Source organism: Ranitomeya variabilis, chromosome 2, assembly GCF_051348905.1.
Source record: "Ranitomeya variabilis isolate aRanVar5 chromosome 2, aRanVar5.hap1, whole genome shotgun sequence".
Lineage (NCBI taxonomy): Eukaryota > Metazoa > Chordata > Amphibia > Anura > Dendrobatidae > Ranitomeya > Ranitomeya variabilis.
This window is the reverse complement of record NC_135233.1, coordinates 308,155,734-308,177,088: the sequence shown is the minus strand read 5'-3', so window position 1 is coordinate 308,177,088 and position 21,355 is coordinate 308,155,734. Positions and strand designations below refer to the sequence as shown.

At 46.8% G+C, this 21,355-nt stretch overlaps 1 protein-coding gene across 1 annotated transcript in view; it reads right to left on the bottom strand.

The window, feature by feature from the left end:
• The window catches only part of TBC1D8B (TBC1 domain family member 8B), a 73,380-nt gene extending 72,543 nt beyond the window's left edge, over positions 1-837 (bottom strand). The window contains exon 1 of the mRNA XM_077285212.1: positions 541-837. Within this exon, the coding sequence (XP_077141327.1) occupies positions 541-667 (127 nt within the window). The 5' untranslated portion in view covers positions 668-837. The remainder of the gene's footprint in view (positions 1-540) is intronic.
• Between the last annotated feature and the right edge of the window lie 20,518 nt (positions 838-21,355).

Sequence of the window (21,355 nt, the reverse complement as noted above, 5' to 3'; positions counted from 1 at the left end):
TGTGAAACTACAACACCCAGCATGTCCTGCTCACTTGTGAAACTACAACACCCAGCATGCCCTCCTCACTGCTGTGAAACTACAACACCCAGCATGCCCTGCGCACTGCTGTAAAACTACAATACCCAGAATGCCCAGCACACTATTGTGAAACTACAATACCCAGCATGACCTGCGCACTGCTGTAAAACTACAACACCCAGCATGCCTTGCTCACTGTTGTGAAACTACAACACCCAGCATGCCCTGCGCACTGTTGTGAAACTACACACCCAGCATGCCCTGCTCACTTGTGAAACTACAACACCCAGCATGCCCTGCTCACTTGTGAAACTACAACACCCAGCATGCCCTGCTCACTGTTGTGAAACTACAACACCCAGCATGCCCCGATAGCTACAGGCTGCTGACAACCTGTCTCTTGGCATGCTGGGCGTTGTAGTCGTGCCGGCTGTGTATAGAGCAGCGGCAGTTGCCCGCCATCACACTTTGGGGGCACAGTGCAGGGTCTGTGCGGTCCCGCCGCCGCCGGTCCGGTACCTGTCAGCCCCCCGCCTTCCTCTCCATAGCCCCTTCTCCTCTGCAGCACGAAGTACGGGTTGGAGCGCTCCGTCACCCACAGCTTCAGGGCGTTCTTCAGCAGCACCTCCTCCGGTCTCAGCCACATCTTGTCGGTACCGGTGTCACATCTTCCTCCCCATCCTGGGCTTCGCAGACACGTAAGCAACGAACCTGCCAAGACACACAAGCCCCGGGCATGCGACGGGAGTTGTAGTTCTCAGGGCGGTTGTGGAGAACGGAAGCAGGGCGTGACCAAGACTACAAGTCCCAGAATGCACCACGCCTGCCTGGAGGCTGAGGGGACGACTGGGCTGCCTTGGAGGGGAGAAGGGGCATAACTGTGTGGCCCTGAGGATGGCCGTGTCCGGTGTTCCCGGGGGCGCCTCTGTCTGGGGAGCACAGGACACTGATCCTGAGAGGCTTGCTGCAGTTTACATTCCCTGCTCTTTTCAGAGGTCACCTTTCAGCAAGGTGACACGGTTGCCCATAGCAACCTATCAGTATCCAGGATTCATTTTCTCAGTAATGTTTAGAAAATGAAAACTGAGCTCTGATTGGACAATATCAGGACCGACATACTTACTAAAGGGGGAATCCAACTTTTATCCATCATTAAATTCTGATGAACAAGGGCCTCATAGCAAAACTGTCAGCATTCATGTGAGAAGCCAGTATTTCTCATCAGCGGGCGTCATTGTGCCCTATAGGGTTGTGACGTCAAATGTGTGTGACTTTCAGGTAGCTCTTCAGAATGATCTGATATGTGAGTACATGTGACAAAACATTTCTGGCCATTCTATGCCTTGTAGCCTGTCTCTGAGCTGGTGGGAGAAGAATAGCACTGCAATGTCTCCTGTCTGAGCTGGTGGGAGAGAATAGCACTGCAATGTCTCCTGTCTGAGCTGGTGGGAGAGAATAGCACTGCAATGTCTCCTGTCTGAGCTGGTGGGAGAAGAATAGCACTGCAATGTCTCCTGTCTGAGCTGGTGGGAGAGAATAGCACTGCAATGTCTCCTGTCTGAGCTGGTGGGAGAAGAATAGCACTGCAATGTCTCCTGTCTGAGCTGATGAGAGAAGAATAGCACTGCAATGTCTCCTGTCTGAGCTGGTGGGAGAGAATAGCACTGCAATGTCTCCTGTCTGAGCTGGTGGGAGAGAATAGCACTGCAATGTCTCCTGTCTGAGCTGGTGGGAGAGAATAGCACTGCAATGTCTCCTGTCTGAGCTGGTGGGAGAAGAATAGCTCTGCAATGTCTCCTGTCTGAGCTGGTGGGAGAAGAATAGCACTGCAATGTCTCCTGTCTGAGCTAGTGGGAGAAGAATAGCACTGCAATGTCTCCTGTCTGAGCTGGTGGGAGAGAATAGCTCTACAATGTCTCCTGTCTGAGCTAGTGGGAGAAGAATAGCACTGCAATGTCTCCTGTCTGAGCTGGTGGGAGAGAATAGCACTGCAATGTCTCCTGTCTGAGCTGATGAGAGAAGAATAGCTCTGCAATGTCTCCTGTCTGAGCTGGTGGGAGAGAATAGCACTGCAATGTCTCCTGTCTGAGCTGATGACAGAAGAATAGCTCTGCAATGTCTCCTGTCGGAGCTGGTGGTAGACGAATAGCTCTGCAATGTCTCCTGTCTGAGCTGGTGGGAGAAGAATAGCACTGCAATGTCTCCTGTCTGAGCTGGTGGGAGAGAATAGCTCTGCAATGTCTCCTGTCTGAGCTGGTGGGAGAGAATAGCACTGCAATGTCTCCTGTCTGAGCTAGTGGGAGAAGAATAGCACTGCAATGTCTCCTGTCTGAGCTGGTGGGAGAGAATAGCACTGCAATGTCTCCTGTCTGAGCTAGTGGGAGAAGAATAGCACTGCAATGTCTCCTGTCTGAGCTGGTGGGAGAGAATAGCACTGCAATGTCTCCTGTCTGAGATGATGAGAGAAGAATAGCACTGCAATGTCTCCTGTCTGAGCTGGTGGGAGAGAATAGCACTGCAATGTCTCCTGTCTGAGCTGATGAGAGAAGAATAGCTCTGCAATGTCTCCTGTCTGAGCTGATGAGAGAAGAATAGCTCTGCAATGTCTCCTGTCGGAGCTGGTGGTAGACAAATAGCTCTGCAATGTCTCCTGTCTGAGCTGGTGGGAGAGAATAGCACTGCAATGTCTCCTGTCTGAGCTGGTGGGAGAAGAATAGCACTGCAATGTCTCCTGTCTGAGCTGATGAGAGAAGAATAGCTCTGCAATGTCTCCTGTCTGAGCTGGTGGGAGAAGAATAGCACTGCAATGTCTCCTGTCTGAGCTGGTGGGAGAAGAATAGCACTGCAATGTCTCCTGTCTGAGCTGGTGGGAGAAGAATAGCACTGCAATGTCTCCTGTCTGAGCTGGTGGGAGAAGAATAGCACTGCAATGTCTCCTGTCTGAGCTGGTGGGAGAGAATAGCTCTGCAATGTCTCCTGTCTGAGCTGGTGGGAGAGAATAGCACTGCAATGTCTCCTGTCTGAGCTAGTGGGAAAAGAATAGCACTGCAATGTCTCCTGTCTGAGCTGATGAGAGAAGAATAGCTCTGCAATGTCTCCTGTCTGAGCTGGTGGGAGAAGAATAGAACTGCAATGTCATCTGTCTGAGCTAGTGGGAGAAGAATAGCACTGCAATGTCTCCTGTCTGAGCTGATGAGAGAAGAATAGCTCTGCAATGTCTCCTGTCTGAGCTGGTGGGAGAAGAATAGAACTGCAATGTCATCTGTCTGAGCTAGTGGGAGAAGAATAGCACTGCAATGTCTCCTGTCTGAGCTGATGAGAGAAGAATAGCTCTGCAATGTCTCCTGTCTGAGCTGGTGGGAGAAGAATAGCACTGCAATGTCTCCTGTCTGAGCTAGTGGGAGAAGAATAGCACTGCAATGTCTCTCTTGTCTGAGCTGATGAGAGAAGAATAGCACTGCAATGTCTCCTGTCGGAGCTGGTGGTAGACGAATAGCTCTGCAATGTCTCCTGTCTGAGCTGATGAGAGAAGAATAGCACTGCAATGTCTCCTGTCTGAGCTGGTGGGAGAAGAATAGCACTGCAATGTCTCCTGTCTCAGCTAGTGGGAGAAGAATAGCACTGCAATGTCTCCTGTCTGAGCTGGTGGGAGAAGAATAGCACTGCAATGTCTCCTGTTATGATCCCAATGGCAGGGGACCTCAAAGATTACAGCAAAGTCTGCAAAACATAAATACCAGCTCATAGGAAAGTGGTAACTAGGCTGACCATATACCTGATCCTAACGCAAATACTAACAGCAGCCGGGGAACGTGCCTACGTTGATTCTAGACGTCTCGCGCCAGCCGGAGAACTAACTACCCCTATCAGGGAAAATAAGACCTCTCTTGCCTCCAGAGAAAAGACCCCAAAGTAATACAAGCCCCCAACAAATAATAACGGTGAGGTAAGAAGAAAAGACAAACGTAAGAATGAACTAGATTTAGCAAAGAGTGGCCCAATGACTAATAGCAGAATATAGTAAGAAGACTTATATGGTCAGCAAAAAACCCTGCAAAATATCCCCGCTGAATATCCAAGAACCCCCAAACCGACTGACGGTGTGGGGGGAGAATATCAGCCCCCCTAGAGCTTCCAGCAATAACAGGAATCACATATTGTACAAGCTGGACAAAAAATATGAACAATGCAAATGATCAAGAGTACGAAAGCAGGACTTAGCTTATCTTGCAAAGAACCAGGACCTGAAGACAGGAGCAAACAGAAGTGAACTGATTACAACGAAGCCAGGCACTGGACTGAGAATCCAGGAAGCTTAAATAGCAACACCCCAGGCCTAACGACGCAGGTGAGCACAAACCTGGTAAAAGACAATCCAAGTGCCAAATCACTAGTGACCACAAGAGGGAGCCAAAAAGTATAGTTCACAACAGTCTCCTGTCTGAGCTGATGAGAGAAGAATAGCACTGCAATGTCTCCTGTCTGAGCTAGTGGAAGAAGAATAGCACTGCAATGTCTCCTGTCTGAGCTGGTGGGAGAAGAATAGCACTGCAATGTCTCCTGTCTGAGCTAGTGGGAGAAGAATAGCACTGCAATGTCTCCTGTCTGAGCTGGTGGGAGAAGAATAGCACTGCAATGTCTCCTGTCTGAGCTAGTGGGAGAAGAATAGCACTGCAATGTCTCTTGTCTGAGCTGATGAGAGAAAAATAGCTCTGCAATGTCTCCTGTCGGAGCTGGTGGTAGACGAATAGCTCTGTAATGTCTCCTGTCTGAGCTGGTGGGAGAAGAATAGCACTGCAATGTCTCCTGTCTGAGCTGATGAGAGAAGAATAGCACTGCAATGTCTCCTGTCTCAGCTGGTGGGAGAAGAATAGCACTGCAATGTCTCCTGTCTCAGCTAGTGGGAGAAGAATAGCACTGCAATGTCTCCTGTCTGAGCTGGTGGGAGAAGAATAGCACTGCAATGTTTCCTGTCTGAGCTGGTGGGAGAAGAATAGCACTGCAATGTCTCCTGTCTGAGCTGATGAGAGAAGAATAGCACTGCAATGTCTCCTGTCTGAGCTGGTGGGAGAAGAATAGCACTGCAATGTCTCCTGTCTGAGCTGATGAGAGAAGAATAGCACTGCAATGTCTCCTGTCTGAGCTAGTGGAAGAAGAATAGCACTGCAATGTCTCCTGTCTGAGCTGATGAGAGAAGAATAGCTCTTCAATGTCTCCTGTCTGAGCTGGTGGGAGAAGAATAGCACTGCAGTGTTTCCTGTCAGAGCTGGTGGGAGAAGAATAGCACTGCAAAGTCTGTCTGAGCTAGTGGGAGAAGGATAGCACTGAAGTGTCCCCTCTGAGCTAGTGAGGGAAGAATAGCATTGCAATGTCTCCTGTCTGAGCTGGTGGGAGAAGAATAGCACTGCAGTGTTTCCTGTCTGAGCTGGTGGGAGAAGAATAGCACTGCAGTGTCTCCTGTCTGAGCTGGTGGGAGAAGAATAGCACTGCAGTGTCTCCTGTCTAAGCTAGTGGGAGAAGAATAGCACTGCAATGTCTCCTGTCTGAGCTGATGAGAGAAGAAAAGCTCTGCAATGTCTCCTGTCTGAGCTGGTGGGAGAAGAATAGCACTGCAATGTCTCCTGTCTGAGCTGGTGGGAGAAGAATAGCACTGCAATGTCTCCTGTCTGAGCTGGTGGGAGAATAGCACTGCAATGTCTCCTGTCTGAGCTGATGAGAGAAAAATAGCACTGCTGTTACGTCCGCACATACTTACCTGCCTTCTCTTATCCCTCGGCGCACTCACGACTCTATCCCTCGCCGCTCTGCTTCTTCCTTCGCTGGGTCGTGGCGTCTGGTTCCTTTGCGCATGCGCGGTCGCGTCTCCTGCGCCGCAGAGCCTTCTGGGAGGTCGCGACCCGATGGCCCCGCCCCAACATGGCGGCGCCCATCGGGTATTTCTTCCCGGCGTCTTCCCAGGTAAGACGCCTTTGCTTTGTAGGTTCTCTGTCTTTTGTCAGCGTTCCTATGCCCTAGGCTCCCTAGTCTCTGTATTATTCCCTACTCTTGTTACTCTGTGTCTCCACTGTGTCTGCCCTTTGTTCCTGCCGTGTCTGCTCTGCGTTCCAGCTTTGTCCGCCCAGTGTTCCTGCCGTGCCGGTCCTGTGTTCCTGTCCTCAGTGTTCCCGTTTTCATCTGCCCATTCCCAGTCCTGTGCCAGTTTTCCGTTTTTCATCTTCTCCTGTTTTTAGTCCGGTTCTTTAGTTCTTTCCCTTTTGTTTCTTTTTCAGCCTCGTGGTTTCCCGTGTCTCTCTCCAGTGTCTCCTGGTGTATATATCTCCCCAAGTCTGCTCCAGTTCCCTTTTGCCTGGTCTCTCTCTCTCTCTTTTTGGTCGTCCCTTTGGCTCTAGCTGTTGTCTCTCCATTCCCCCTTGGACCTGCTCCTAACGCTCCCTGTATAGGGGGTGGTTCCATCTGGTCCGCTCGTCCTCGGGGGCTCTAGAGTCACGACCCAGAGGGTCCACTCTCGGATTCTTCTCTGAATCCTTACAGTAAGCAAAGGCCATGGACCCCGCTGGAGCTTCTGCTGCGCAAAAGGAGCTAGTCTTTTTGCAAGAGAACCAGACCCGTATCATGTCCTTCATGAAGGCAATGGATTCTCGTCTTTCTGTGCTCCAGCCCTCTGATCCTGGTAGCGCTTCTCAACTTGCTGGCTTACAGAAAGAGTTGGCTCAGCAACGTGATACCCAGGCTCATATCCTTAGCTACATGGCCTCGGTAGACGATCGGCTGCTTTCTTTACAAACGGCCGCTTCTACCTCCGCTTCTGCTCCCCACCCTCCTCCCCGCTTGGCTAAACCACCTCGGTACAATGGTGATCCCAAATTATGCCGGGGTTTTTTAAATCAATGTCGTCTTCATTTTGAGCTTCTGCCCCAGCTTTACCCCACTGATCGGGTCAAGATAGCTTTTCTGATTTCCCATCTGGAGGGTGACGCCTTGGCATGGGTTAATCCTCTCTGGGAGCGAGACGATCCCCTAGTCTCCCGGTTGTCCGAATTTTGAGACTTTTCGTCATGTTTTTGATGAACCTGGTCGTCTGGCCTCTACGCCTGAGGCTCTTTTTTCTCTCCAGCAGGGATCCTTAAATTTGGGCCAATACGCTATCCAGTTTCGTACTCTCTCCTCCGATTTAGGCTGGAATAATGAAGCGTTAGTTACATAGTTATTAAGGTTGAAGGAAGACTGTAAGTCCATCTAGTTCAACCCATAGCCTAACCTAACATGCCCTAACATGTTGATCCAGAGGAAGGCAAAAAAAAACCATGTGGCAAAGAGTAACTCCACCATGGGGAAAAAAATTCCTTCCCGACTCCACATACGGCAATCAGACTAGTTCCCTGGATCAACGCCTTATCAAGGAATCTAGTGTATATACCCTGTAACATTATACTTTTCCAGAAAGGTATCCAGTCCCCTCTTAAATTTAATTAATGAATCACTCATTACAACATCATACGGCAGAGAGTTCCATAGTCTCACTGCTCTTACAGTAAAGAATCCGCGTCTGTTATTATGCTTAAACCTTCTTTCCTCCAGACGTAGAGGATGCCCCCTTGTCCCTGTCTCAGGTCTATGATTAAAAAGATCATCAGAAAGGTCTTTGTACTGTCCCCTCATATATTTATACATTAACATAAGATCACCCCTTAGTCTTCGTTTTTCCAAACTAAATAGCCCCAAGTGTAATAACCTATCTTGGTATTGCAGACCCCCCAGTCCTCTAATAACCTTGGTCGCTCTTCTCTGCACCCGCTCCAGTTCAGCTATGTCTTTCTTATACACCGGAGACCAGAACTGTGCACAGTATTCTAAGTGTGGTCGAACTAGTGACTTGTATAGAGGTAAAATTATGTTCTCCTCATGAGCATCTATGCCTCTTTTAATACATCCCATTATTTTATTTGCCTTTGTAGCAGCTGCCTGACACTGGCCACTGAATATGAGTTTGTCATCCACCCATATACCCAGGTCTTTTTCATTGACGGTTTTGCCCAGAGTTTTGGAATTAAGCACATAGTTATACATCTTATTACTTCTTAGTGGGTGCTTTCTGGCGAGTTCTCTCCGGGCGCATAAAGGACGAGTTAGCTGGTCGGGACACTCCTACGGTTTTGGAGGATTTAATTTCCTTAGCTACCCGTATTGATCTTCGTTTCCAGGAACACGCTCAGGAGCGAAGATCTCTTCGGCCTTCCCCTGCCACCCGTAAGCCACTCAGTCCGCAGCCTGGAACTTCCTCCCTGGAGTCCCCACCAGAGCCGATGCAAGTGGACCATCTCAAAATGTCAGAACGACGTAAGGAGAGGCGTACTCAAGGTTTATGCTTCTACTGTGGGAGTGCCTCTCATCTGTTGCGGTCCTGCCCTGAACGTCCGGAAAACTTCTCCGCCTAGGTCAGGTAAGAGAGGCCTCCCTAGGTGTTTGATACCTCTCAACCCCTCACATTGTCTGTCTTATTGCATATTTTTGGCAAGGGCATTTCTTTAGATGCCTATGTGGACTCGGGCGCAGCAGAAAATTTTATCAGACTAGAAGAGGTTTTGAAATTTTCTGTTCCAGTCAAAACCTTAGAGAGCCCTTTAATTCTTGCATCCGTGGATGGTAAACCTTTACAGGAGACCATTACGCAAGTAACACATGAGGTGGAACTTTAAGTAGGGGCTCTGCATAGGGAGAAAATTGCATTTTACGTTTTAGCAGGCCTGTCTCATCCTGTGCTTCTAGGTCTCCCTTGGTTACGGAGTTACGAGCCCATTTTAGATTGGCACAATGGCAATATCTTGCGCTGGGGAGAACTTTGTTGGGAACGTTGTCTGCTGCCGGTGCGTCCTGTGGGTGTTTCTTCTTCTTCCTTCTCTGCTTTACCCTATGTCTACAGTTCTTTTTCAGATGTCTTCGACAAGGAGGCTGAGGGTCTACCTCCACACCGACCCTATGATTGTCCCATAGATCTCGTGCCTGGGGCTATCCCGCCTAGGGGTAGAATCTACCCTCTCTCTCCTATTGAGACGCAAGCTATGTCAGAATATATTCAAGAAAATCTTGCTAAGGGATTTATTCGCAAGTCTTCTCCTGCCGGAGCAGGCTTCTTTTTCGTGAAGAAGAAAGATGGCTCACTTCGTCCCTGCATTGATTATAGAGGCCTAAACAACATCACGGTGAAGAACAAATACCCACTGCCACTCATTCCGGAACTCTTCGATCGTCTCAGAGGAGCGCAAATTTTTACCAAACTGGATCTGCGTGGCGCATACAATCTGGTTCGAATTCGTGCTGGAGATGAGTGGAAGACCGCCTTCAATACTCGCGACGGTCACTATGAGTATTGGTTATGCCGATTGGCCTCTGCAACGCTCCGGCAGTTTTCTAGGAATTTGTGAACGATGTATTTCAGAATCTACTCTACTCCAGTGTCGTGGTTTATCTTGACGACATTCTGATCTTCTCTCCGGATCTTTCCACTCATAGACGAGATGTCCGCCGTGTTCTGCAACGACTAAGGGAGAATCATCTGTTTGCAAAGATTGAGAAATGCGTCTTCGAGCAATCCTCTCTACCCTTCCTTGGATACATTGTCTCGAAGTCAGGTCTGGAGAAGGATCCCGAGAAGGTTTCTGCTTTCCTTGACTGGCCTCGTCCTCTTGGACTAAAAGCAATCCAACATTTTCTTGGCTTTGCCAACTACTATAGACAATTTATTCCTCATTTCTCTTCGATTGCTAAGCCTATTTCTGCCCTTGTTCGCAAGGGAGTCAACTCCAATCTTTGGACCTCTGAGGCTGAAGAGGCCTTTCAGTAGCTTAAGCAAAGGTTCGCTGCAGCTCCTGTGCTTCACCATCCTGATGCGAATAGACCATTTGTTCTTGAAGTCGACGCGTCATCCATCGGAGCAGGAGCAGTACTCTTGCAAAGATCCTCTTCCGGACATTTATTTACCTGTGGTTTTTTCTCCAAAGCCTTTTCTGCTCCAGAACGGAACTACTACATTTGAGATAAATAACTATTGGCTATCAAGTTAGCCTTAGAGGAGTGGCGCTATCTCCTTGAGGGAGCTGTTCATCCGTTCACCATTTACACAGACCACAAGAATTTGGCCTACATTCAGTCTGCTCAGAGACTTAATCCACGACAAGCCAGATGGTCTTTATTCTTTGGACGATTTGATTTAGAACTTCATTTCTGACCCGGAAATAAGAACGTCAAGGCGGATGCCCTCTCAAGATCCTTTCAGCCTTTGGACATACAGGACTCTCCGGCTCACATCATTGATCCAGCAAGAATCGTCACCCTTGCTCCTCTGAGAGTGGTTCCAGCGCCTCCAGGCAAGACTTTTGTGTCGAACCAAGACAAGGAGAGTGTTTTACGTTGGGGTCACTCCTCCAAAATTGCAGGACATGTAGGAGTCAAGAAGACGCTCTCCCTTATCTCTCTGCACTACTGGTGGCCATCTCTCTGACTAGACATCTCCGAATTCATAGCTTCTTGTTCTTGTGCCAAAAATAAAGTTCCCAGGCAACTTCCATCTGGTCTCCTGCATCCTTTGCCTGTGCCTTCCGTCCCTTGGAGCCATATCGCCATGGACTTCATCACCGATCTGCCTTGTTCCTCGGATTGCTCTGTCATCCTAGTTATTGTGGATCGGTTCTCTAAGATGGCTCACTTCGTTACGTTGCCTGGTCTGCCTTCCGCTCCAGAATTGGCAAAGATCTTTTTACACCAAGTCTTCCGTCTTTATGGCTTCCCACAACATATTGTCTCCGACCGTGGAGTTCAATTTACCTCATGTTTTTGGAGAGCCCTCTGCAGACTATTGAAGATTAACCTGGATTTCTCTTCCGCATATCATCCTCAATCCAACGGCTAAGTGGAGCGAGTTAATCAGGTTTTGACTACATACCTGCGACATTTTTCCAATGCACACCAAGATGACTGGGTCTCTCTTCTCCCTTGGGCTGAGTTCTCATATAACAACCTTCCCAGAGAAGCTTCCTCCAAATCTCCCTTCTTTGTGGTCTATGGTCAACATCCGGGCGTTCCTCTTCCTGTTTCTCTCACCTCGGGGGTACCAGCAGCGGATTTCTTGTCCCAGGAGTTCTCTAAGATTTGGAGTGAGACCAAAGAGGCTCTTGAGAGAGCTAGCCATAGTATGAAAAGGTTTGCTGATAAGCGTTTGGATGCTCCTCCATATTCTCCCGGCGATAGAGTTTGGCTCTCCTCTCGCTATATTAAGCTTAAAATTCCCTCTTACAAACTGGGTCCTCGCTATATTGGTCCTTTTCCTATCTTAAGTCGTATAAATGATGTTTCCTACAAATTGAAGCTACCTGCCTCCTTACGTATTCCCAATGCTTTCCATGTATCTCTTCTCAAACCCACGGTGTTCAATTGTTTTCACTCTTCTACCTCTCACTCTCCTCAACTCAGTACTTCTGATGGTATCTTTAATGTTAAAGATATCCTTGCCAAAAAGGTTGTTAGGGGCTAAACCTATTTTTTGATTGATTGGGAGGGATTTGGTCCTGAGGAGAGGTCCTGGGAGCCCCGAGAGAATATCAATGCTCCTCTTATCATGAAAAGATTTCTCTCTAACATTAAAAAGAGGGGGACTAAGGAGGGGGGTACTGTTACGTCCGCACATACTTACCTGCCTTCTCTTATCCCTCGGCGCACTCACAACTCTGTCCCTCGCCGCTCTTCTTCCTTCGCTGGGTCGTGGCGTCTGGTTCCTTTGCGCATGCGCAGTCGCATCTCCTGCGCCGCAGAGCCTTCTGGGAGGTCGCGACCCGATGGCCCTGCCCCAACATGGCAGCGCCCATCGGGTATTTCTTCCCGGCGTCTTCCCAGGTAAGACGCCTTTGCTTTGTAGGTTCTCTGTCTTTTGTCAGCGTTCCTATGCCCTAGGCTCCCTAGTCTCTGTATTATTCCCTACTCTTGTTACTCTGTGTCTCCGCTGTGTCTGCCCTTTGTTCCTGCCGTGTCTGCTCTGCGTTCCAGCTTTGTCCGCCCAGTGTTCCTGCCGTGTCAGTCCCGTGTTCCTGTCCTCAGTGTTCCCGTTTTCATCTGCCCATTCCCAGTCCTGTGCCAGTTTTCCGTTTTTCATCTTCTCCTGTTTTTAGTCCGGTTCTTTAGTTCTTTCCCTTTTGTTTCTTTTTCAGCCTCGTGGTTTCCCGTGTCTCTCTCCAGTGTCTCCTGGTGTATATATCTCCCCAAGTCTGCTCCAGTTCCCTTTTGCCTGGTCTCTCTCTTTTTGGTCGTCCCTTTGGCTCTAGCTGTTCTGTCTCCATTCCCCCTTGGACCTGCTCCTAACGCTCCCTGTATAGGGGGTGGTTTCATCTGGTCCGCTCGTCCTCGGGGGCTCTAGAGTCACGACCCAGAGGGTCTACTCTCGGATTCTTCTCCGAATCCTTACAACTCCAATGTCTCCTGTCTGAGCTAGTGGAAGAAGAATAGCACTGCAATGTCTCCTGTCTGAGCTGATGAGAGAAGAATAGCTCTGCAATGTCTCCTGTATGAGCTGGTGGGAGAAGAATAGCACTGCAATGTTTCCTGTCTGAGCTGGTGGGAGAAGAATAGCACTGCAGTGTCTCCTGCTTGAGCTGGTGGGAGAAGAATAGCACTGCAATGTCTGTCTGAGCTAGTGGGAGAAGAATAGCACAGCAATGTCTCCTGTCTGAGCTGGTGGGAGAAGAATAGCACTGCAATGTCTCCTGTCTGAGCTGATGAGAGAAGAATAGCACTGCAATGTCTCCTGTCTGAGCTAGTGGAAGAAGAATAGCACTGCAATGTCTCCTGTCTGAGCTGGTGGAAGAAGAATAGCACTGCAAAGTCTGACTGAGCTCGTGGGAGAAGGATAGCACTGAAGCGTCCCCTCTGAGCTAGTGAGGGAAGAATAGCATTGCAATGTCTCCTGTCTGAGCTGGTGGGAGAAGAATAGCACTGCAGTGTCTGCTGCTTCAGCTGGTGGGAGAAGAATAGCACTGCAATGTCTGTCTGAGCTAGTGGGAGAAGAATAGCACTGCAATGTCTCCTGTCTGAGCTGATGAGAGAAGAATAGCTCTGCAATGTCTCCTGTCTGAGCTGGTGGGAGAAGAATAGCACTGCAATGTCTCCTGTCTGAGCTGATGAGAGAAGAATAGCACTGCAATGTCTCCTGTCTGAGCTGGTGGGAGAAGAATAGCACTGCGGTGTTTCCTGTCAGAGCTGGTGGGAGAAGAATAGCACTGCAAAGTCTGTCTGAGCTAGTGGGCGAAGGATAGCACTTAAGCGTCCCCTCTGAGCTAGTGAGAGAAGAATAGCACTGCAGTGTCTCCTGTCTGAGCTGGTGGGAGAAGAATAGCACTGCAATATGTCTGTCTGAGCTAGTGGGAGAAGAATAGCACTGCAATGTCTCCTGTCTGAGCTGGTGGTAGAAGAATAGCACTGCAAAGGCTCCTGTCTGAGCTGGTGGGAGAAGAATAGCACTGCAGTGTCTCCTGTCTGAGCTGGTGGGAGAAGAATAGCATTGCAATGTCTCTTGCCTGAGCTGGTGGGAGAAGAATAGCACTGCAAAGGCTCCTGTCTGAGCTGGTGGGACAAGAATAGCACTGCAATGTCTCCTGCCTGAGCTAGTGGGAAAATAATAGCACTGCAATGTCTCCTGTCTGAGCTAGTGGGAGAAGTATAGCACTGCAATGTCTCCTGTCTGAGCTGATGAGAGAAGAATAGCTCTGCAATGTCTCCTGTCTGAGCAGGTGGGAGAAGAATAGCACTGCAGTGTCTCCTGTCTGAGCTGGTGGGAGAAGAATAGCACTGCAATGTCTCCTGCCTGAGCTAGTGGGAAAATAATAGCACTGCAATGGCTCCTATCTGAGCTGGTGGGAGAAGAATAGCACTGCAGTGTTTCCTGTCAGAGCTGGTGGGAAAAGAATAGCATTGCAATGTCTCCTGTCTGAGCTGGTGGCAGAATAGCACTGCAATGTCTTTTGTCTAAGCTGGTGGGAGAATAGCACTACAGACAGGGGTGTATTCCTGCTCCTCACACAGACAGTACTATACAATTTTCTCCAAGCTGGTGCTGAGTTGTGTGGCTGTGACTCCAGCTCTCGAGTGAGATAAAGACTTGTTAGAACAGTCGGCAGAAACCAGCTGCTATGTTGTCTTCCATACAAGGTACATAAAACAGGAAGTCCTGCCCTTCTTGCTGAAAGCAGCTCCAGCATGGGTGGCATTATGCAGTTGGGCTGAGCTATAAATCCAGCACTTTAGGAGTATCAGTTACCATTCTGGGGCTGCTTTTTTATTTAGTCACCCCCAAAATGCATATTACATTAGCAGTACAATAGGGGACTTAGCCCCATCAAAAATCATACTTGCACTGTACATTTTATTTCCACAATGAGAACATTACTTTTAATGCACATGCACAGGTTTCTGTGTACCCTCTGCATGGTAAAGGGCTCAGAGCACGGTTATAACCCCTTACATTGCATTTTGGCTATTTCCTTTGCTTCTGATTTAACAGCACTCACTCGCCCAGAGAAAGCGTTGCTTAAACTCAGCCTGTATGTCTGTGAATGCGCACTGACAGTGCATGAGCCCAGATGTGTGCACACAGTGTCTGCAAGCTCGTTCTCCTCACTGTCACCTCTGTGAAGACACTCGCTCACTACACTTCTTGTTGTATCAAGCAAAAGCCATGGGGAGAACGCTCCTGCCGGCACTGACACTTTGTGCTCATGATCAGGAGCTGTCAGTGCACATGCAGCCGGAGTTCAGGTAGCGCTTCATAGAATCAAGAGCTGAGCTGTCAATCAGAAGTGGGGGAAATGGGCTCCAAAACGCAAATCGACCGTTTAAGTAGAGAAAGCGTCTTGGCTAATCACATTAAGAAGGTCAGAGGGAGATAAATAATCCTATAATGACTGAACGCTGCAGTCAGCTGTCTGCTTTGGTTGATGTACAAGTGTTTTGAAACAGGAGACCACTTCTCTGATGTCCAAGTGCTGTTTTGCCATTTTTTTTTAATTTGCCTGATGTGAGAGACACGGGGGTGTCTGGTCCACTGACCATTACCCACAAATGGCAAAAACATGGAACAGTGGTGAACCTTTCCAGGAGTGGCCACTCGGGCTGGAACTTATCCCGCTGAATGGCTATACTGCTTCCCGGTGGGCTGAATACTAAGACAGCATAGGGTGAGGGTACCACACTCCGGTAAGACTTTATTGGATCACCAGCATATAGTACATTCCTAGCATCCGTTCACTGGCTCGCCGGGGCTTAGAACCTACGTGACTTCAGGGCATCCAGGGCCAACTTCCTCAACCAGCATCACCCCGCTTGTGGTGAGCACCCACAGAGAGGAGGAAGTGGCATGCTTATGAAGCTGACCCAGCATGGTGAGGTATGTGGCCAAGTGACCTGATCCAACTAGAGTTATCAAAACAAATTTGTGGGCTCAGTGTTGGGCAGTGGAGCAGATCTGTATTCCACCAGCTGGAACCATGGTCCCTAGGCTGAAGTTCTGTAGACTCACACTGGTGACAGGAGCAAGGCCCCTTTTATATCTCACAGCTCCCATTATATGTCATTGTGCCCCACAGGATTGGGGGAAGATAAGCATGGCTGTTCCATTATTCACTAGTTCAATTAGACTGCATAATTGTCTTCCAAATGATGCAGACTAGTACACCACAGAGGGCTGATGCAATCCATAATCAGCAGGCAGTCCACAAATTAGCAATACAAAAAGGGGCATTGGACAGTTTCACATGAAAGAATGGCTCATGTCCCTTGACTTACCACAAAGGAATAAGGCTATGTGCACACGTTGCGGATTTTGATGTGTTTCTGCGGCGTTTTGGGGCACGCGGGATTGCATCAAATCCGCAGTGTACTAATGCACAGAAAATGTGAAATTGACATTTGCTGTGCATATGCTGCTGAAAAAAAAGCGGAATTGCGGCTTTTTTTTTTCCGCAGCATGACAATTCTTTTGGCGGATCTGCATTGTTTCTGCACCCATTGACTTCCATTGAGTCAGGCACATCCACAGCAAAACCGCAGATGTAAAAAAAGATCTCCGGATTTGCTGCGGATGAAATGCTGCTGATCGGGAGGAGAATGTGTGTAGGCGGTGAGGTGACTATGTGCGTGTATGTGTGTGTGCGAGTCTATGTGTGTGTGTGTCCCTGTGTGTGTCTTTGTAAGCAGCCATTGTCTGATGGGATAACTGTTCTCATCCGGCAATGAATGCTCACAGTGACAACATTGCCGATGATCGGAAAGTAGTCTCATCAGACAATGGCTGTGTTCTGTAGTAAAAAAAAACAAAACATACAGAACATACAAGATAACATGCAGTACATACACATAACAGAGTACATACTTACCAAACACCTAGTCCCCGAAGCCCTCGATTCTCCTGTAATAAAAATAACATAATAAACCAACCTATACTTACCTTTCTACCATAGTCCAGTTAATAACGAGTGTCCCACGACGATCTTCCGTGTAGAACAGTGTGATCGGGCGATGTCCGTGCTCTACAGGGCCCCTCGAACTGACAGCAGGGGTAATCTCCCGTGATGTATATGCCTCAGCCATTGCCGGGAGAGAGGTCACTTAAGTTCATTCTCACTGGCAGCACTGTGTGAGAAAATTCCCACGCAGCATTGCCGTAAAGCAAGAGAATGAACTCAAGTAACCTCTTCAGTGATGCACTGCAGGAGCCATTTTCTCCTGTCAGCGTGTCACTGGAGGCCCTATAGAGCAGTGACATCACCTGATGTCACTATTCTATAGGGAAGATTGTCGCGGGACACTCGTTATTAATTGGACTACGTCAGACAGGGAGTATACGGTTGTTGGGTTTTCTTGCAGGAGATCGATGGCTTTGGGGAATTGGACGTGGTTGTAAGTATGGTGAAATTAAATATTAAAATACTTTTTTCTGGCTGTGTTTTTTTTTTTTAAACTCTTTCCCTACTATAGGATTAGTAATGTATAGGCGTCTTATTAGCTTACAAATACTGATTTAAAATACTGAACGTGTGAAAGTGGCCCAAAAGAGACTTCCAGCTCACAGAGAGCATAGTATGATCTGGAGAGTCTGAATTGCTGTCACATAACTCAGAAGAGCGGCACTGAATTCCGGATGTAAAATACAGAACGTGTGAACATGGCCGTACAATGTAAATTATTATTATTTATATAGCACCATTAATTCCATGGTGCTGTACATGAGAAGGGGTTACATCAACATACAAATATCACTTACAGTAAAGTAACAATGACAGACTGGTACAGAGGGAAGAGGACCCTGCCCTTGCGGGCTTACATTCTACAGGATTAAGGAGACAGTAGGTTGAGGGTTGCAGTAGCTCCGATGGTGTTGAGGTGGCGTGTGGTCATTACAGTGTTAAAATGCAACTCCATAGACTTGCATTCGTGTTCAAAAGTATTTGCACCCTTGAAATTGTTCCAAAAAGTGTAGTATTTCTCCCAGAAAATTATTGCAATTACACGTTTATTTCCTTTGTGTGAATTGGATCAACACAGAAAAACAGAAAAAAGGCAAATTGGACATAATTTCAACAAAACCCCCAAAATGTACCTGACAAAATTGTTGGCACCCCACTATAATAGTGAGCACTATATAAGAGCACAACCACTCATGTTGGCGGTTATGCTATAATCATACCTAACTATAAGTGGACACTAGTGTCGCTAGTCACTGGTGTCAATACACCCACATAATGGCCCTGGATTATAGGGCTATAGTGGCTTTTTATAGCGCCAATGCACACTGGTGTACAATAGTATTAGCGCCTACTAAATCAGTGGTCGCTTCCAGTTACACACAGTTACCAAGGTGAGTGGCTGTGTGTTTAATACAATGTCCATACACAATGGTCACTGAGGAGTATATAGGATATACTGTGACTACAGGACCTCACATATTGTATTACACTACATATGATATAATGGATGATGTCCGGTAGGCCCAGGATCAGACCGTACAGGGTGCTGTATTCTGGTGTCTGCAGGCTCTCTGAGGCTCATTGTGAGTAATTGCTGCAGTTTGAGGTTTCCTGCAGATCACGTGATGCTGGAGATGACGACTCCCGTCCCGTTGCTTCTATTATGTCCCCCATCCTGGACCCCTTTCTGCAATACCATCCCATATCCTGCGTCTCCTTCTTAAATAATGTCGCCGATCCTATAACAAGGTCTTCCATCCTGGGCCACTTGCTATTATTCTGTCCCCCAAATTTCTTGGCCCCACCCTGTTATGTTCCCCATTCTTTTCCAACACATTTAAAAGAAAAGTAAATCATTCTTATTACCTTCTTCTGCTCTCACAAGGTGCAGAGTCCTCTTCCATAGCTGTTGCAGGGGTCAGCCTCTAATAAGTGTCAGTAATCCAAGCACATAGTTTGGATACACATTCTTTTTCCATGCCGAGTTGTGTATTATATGAAAACCACATATATAGAGTAATTTATACAGCATGAGACCATTGTGTATAATGCCCTTTTCACCCACCAGAGCAAATTTATCAATGTAATTGCAGCATTTTTATCATTCATACTGAACTATATATTTTTGAAGTTCTTATATTACTTTCTCTTACACATCCAAATGTTTAATTTTCATGGCATGGTCATTTCCTATCGAATGCTGCCATCTGCTGCATATTTATCTAAGTGCAGGATGGGTTCTTGGTGTCTCAGTAAATGGTCTAATGAGAGGCTACAAAATATATACACGGATGTGAAAATGCAGGAGATAATGTGCCATATGTAAACAATTACATCTTTATATATTGTGGCATAGACTAGTATAGTTTTGTTTAGATTAGAAAAACACCTTCGTACATCAAATGGTTCTAAAGTATTAAAAAAAAAAAACATTACAAGTTTCACTAAAAAGTTTTTCGTAGCTACGCTCGCTCCTCAACATTGAAATTGCAGCGCTAGGAACTGCTTAAGGACCACAGCAACTCGGCCATGAATTGTAATTTTACGTGGTCTGCCAGAGCGGGGTCCTGAAACACGAAGTGTTGGGTGAGTTTGGTGTGCAAGAACTTCACTTCAATGGGGACTGAGAGTCGGGCCCTTTCATACATCAGGGTATGACCTCAAAATGTTTTTCTGGATAGGCTTGTATTGGAGAGTTTGATCTGTGACTCAGAATCAGACATTTCTCCGCAAATATACATGGACAGGTGAACTTCCCCGCAAATATATATGGATAGGTGAACAGCCCATAGACTATTAGGTGTACGAGTTCTGTCCTTGAAAAACGAAGAACTCGCATGTGAAAAACTGACATCTGGAGGAGTCCGATAAGTGTTTGCAACTTATGCATTTAAATTTGTAGAGGGTCAACATGCCTCCTGTTCAGTATGCATACCACTCCTATCCATAAAATGGCTGGAAAAGGGTCCTTGCTTGAGGGGATCCTTGAAATTGAGGAACTAGCACAAGTGAAATGTGCTTCATCCCTCAAAGCCGAATGCTCCATTTCACATTTCTTAAAATTGGCTATAAAGTGAATATCCAATGCACTGGGGTAATCCTGTTTAGCATATTAGGACTAATTTCCTGATCAGCTGTGAGTCTCCTTGTCCAAACTCAAAGCACCCTCATCTATGGCTACGAAGCTGTTGAGTTTGAGTTCCGTAGACCTGCGTCCAGTCCTGTAGTCACAGTCCCTTGTCGGATCGGCGAGTGTTGCCGGCCTTCTGCCTAGTGCAGCAGGTAGTGAGCCACACTGAAGACAGAAGTCATACATGAAGTAGGCTGGATGTAACACATTAATGTGAAGCCATGTATCTGCATGCACCAAAGTGGAGACTGTATGGTTAGTGTAAGCATCTTGGAGCAGATACAACTTCCAGTCTCGTTTGGGCACTATAGCGAATAGCAGAAAGCTTGGCAATAACATAACAAAAATCTTGCAGTTTGAAGACAAAAAAGGAAAAATGTGAATAAAGGGCTTAAAGATGGCAATTGGTTTTAGAAAAATAAGATAAGATTTTAGGATGCAGATTAAATGTAAAAATAAGCAAGGTACACAACAAAAATATTGGAATACGATTTATTTACACAATTTAACAATAGAATTCAGATACATATATTTTACAGAATGTTAAAAATTTTCAGATACAGTGCTGCTAAATTTTATACAGAAACAAATTAAAAAGTATCATTATTTTGCCATTCACACGCATTTCTGTTCACATTAAATTTACACAAAGTTACTGCAATAAAGAACATGGAAATAAAGTGCGTTTCCTTTAAGTTACAAATAAGGGATAACATCGGAGCTCAGCGTTCACATCACGTAAAAGGTTATTAGTAAGTATAAAGTCTATAAAAGGTGTTGATGCATTATTGGATTCCAATTTCTCCTTTCATAATTTACCCTGAAAAGCCATTAAATCTATCAATAATTCATATAGTCTCCAAGTTCTCTTCAGCAATAGTATTTTAGTAGTAGTAGTAGTATATTTTGAGCTATCTTGGACAATAAATCACCCCCCCCCCCACTTATTTGTATCCCGGTCTATCAAGGAACTTCTGCTACAAAGTAATACAGAGTACCTCTGGGGTACCCACAATCGATATGAAAGTAGACCTGGCACTTGGCATAAGATGTCCTCCTTTTACCGGCTGAAAATGACAATATTCTCCTGAATCTGGAAAGGTTTACTTTTCATTCCTGCTCCTCTACGTTCCCTCCCTTGAATGTAAAACTAGCATTGTTATCCAAGGGGGAGTGATCCTTTTTAATACTCCCATAGAAAAAAAAAATTGATTGCCATGCCCATTCTCTCTCTCATATTAGTTCCATACGTCAGGCTAAGGGGTTAAACTGTTCCAGCATCAAAATAGAAAAAAAAGGGGGGGGGGGGGGGGAAGGAATTTTCATCTTCAACTTGTCTCCGTCTCATCTATTTAAAATGTTGATATTACAAACCCAAGTACCAACTATGTTTAATATTTTTACTAACGAGTCCCTTAAACTGTTAAATCATGCATGTTAAAAGGGTTATCCACAACTTTTTTTCTTATACTACGAGCCAAAAAAAAAAAAAAGTCAACAGGTACTAGTTACCCGACTGTTGTATTCAGCACTGGCTCAGAACCATCATGGACAGCTCCTGCTGGACACTCAGTTACTCCACATCCACAGAGCTCTTCTTCCTGACTGCTCTATTGATGGGGCGTGACTGGCAATGTCATGCTGATTGACAGCTGGCTTCCCACAGTTAGGCAGCTGGTTGCCAATCAGCATGACATCAGCA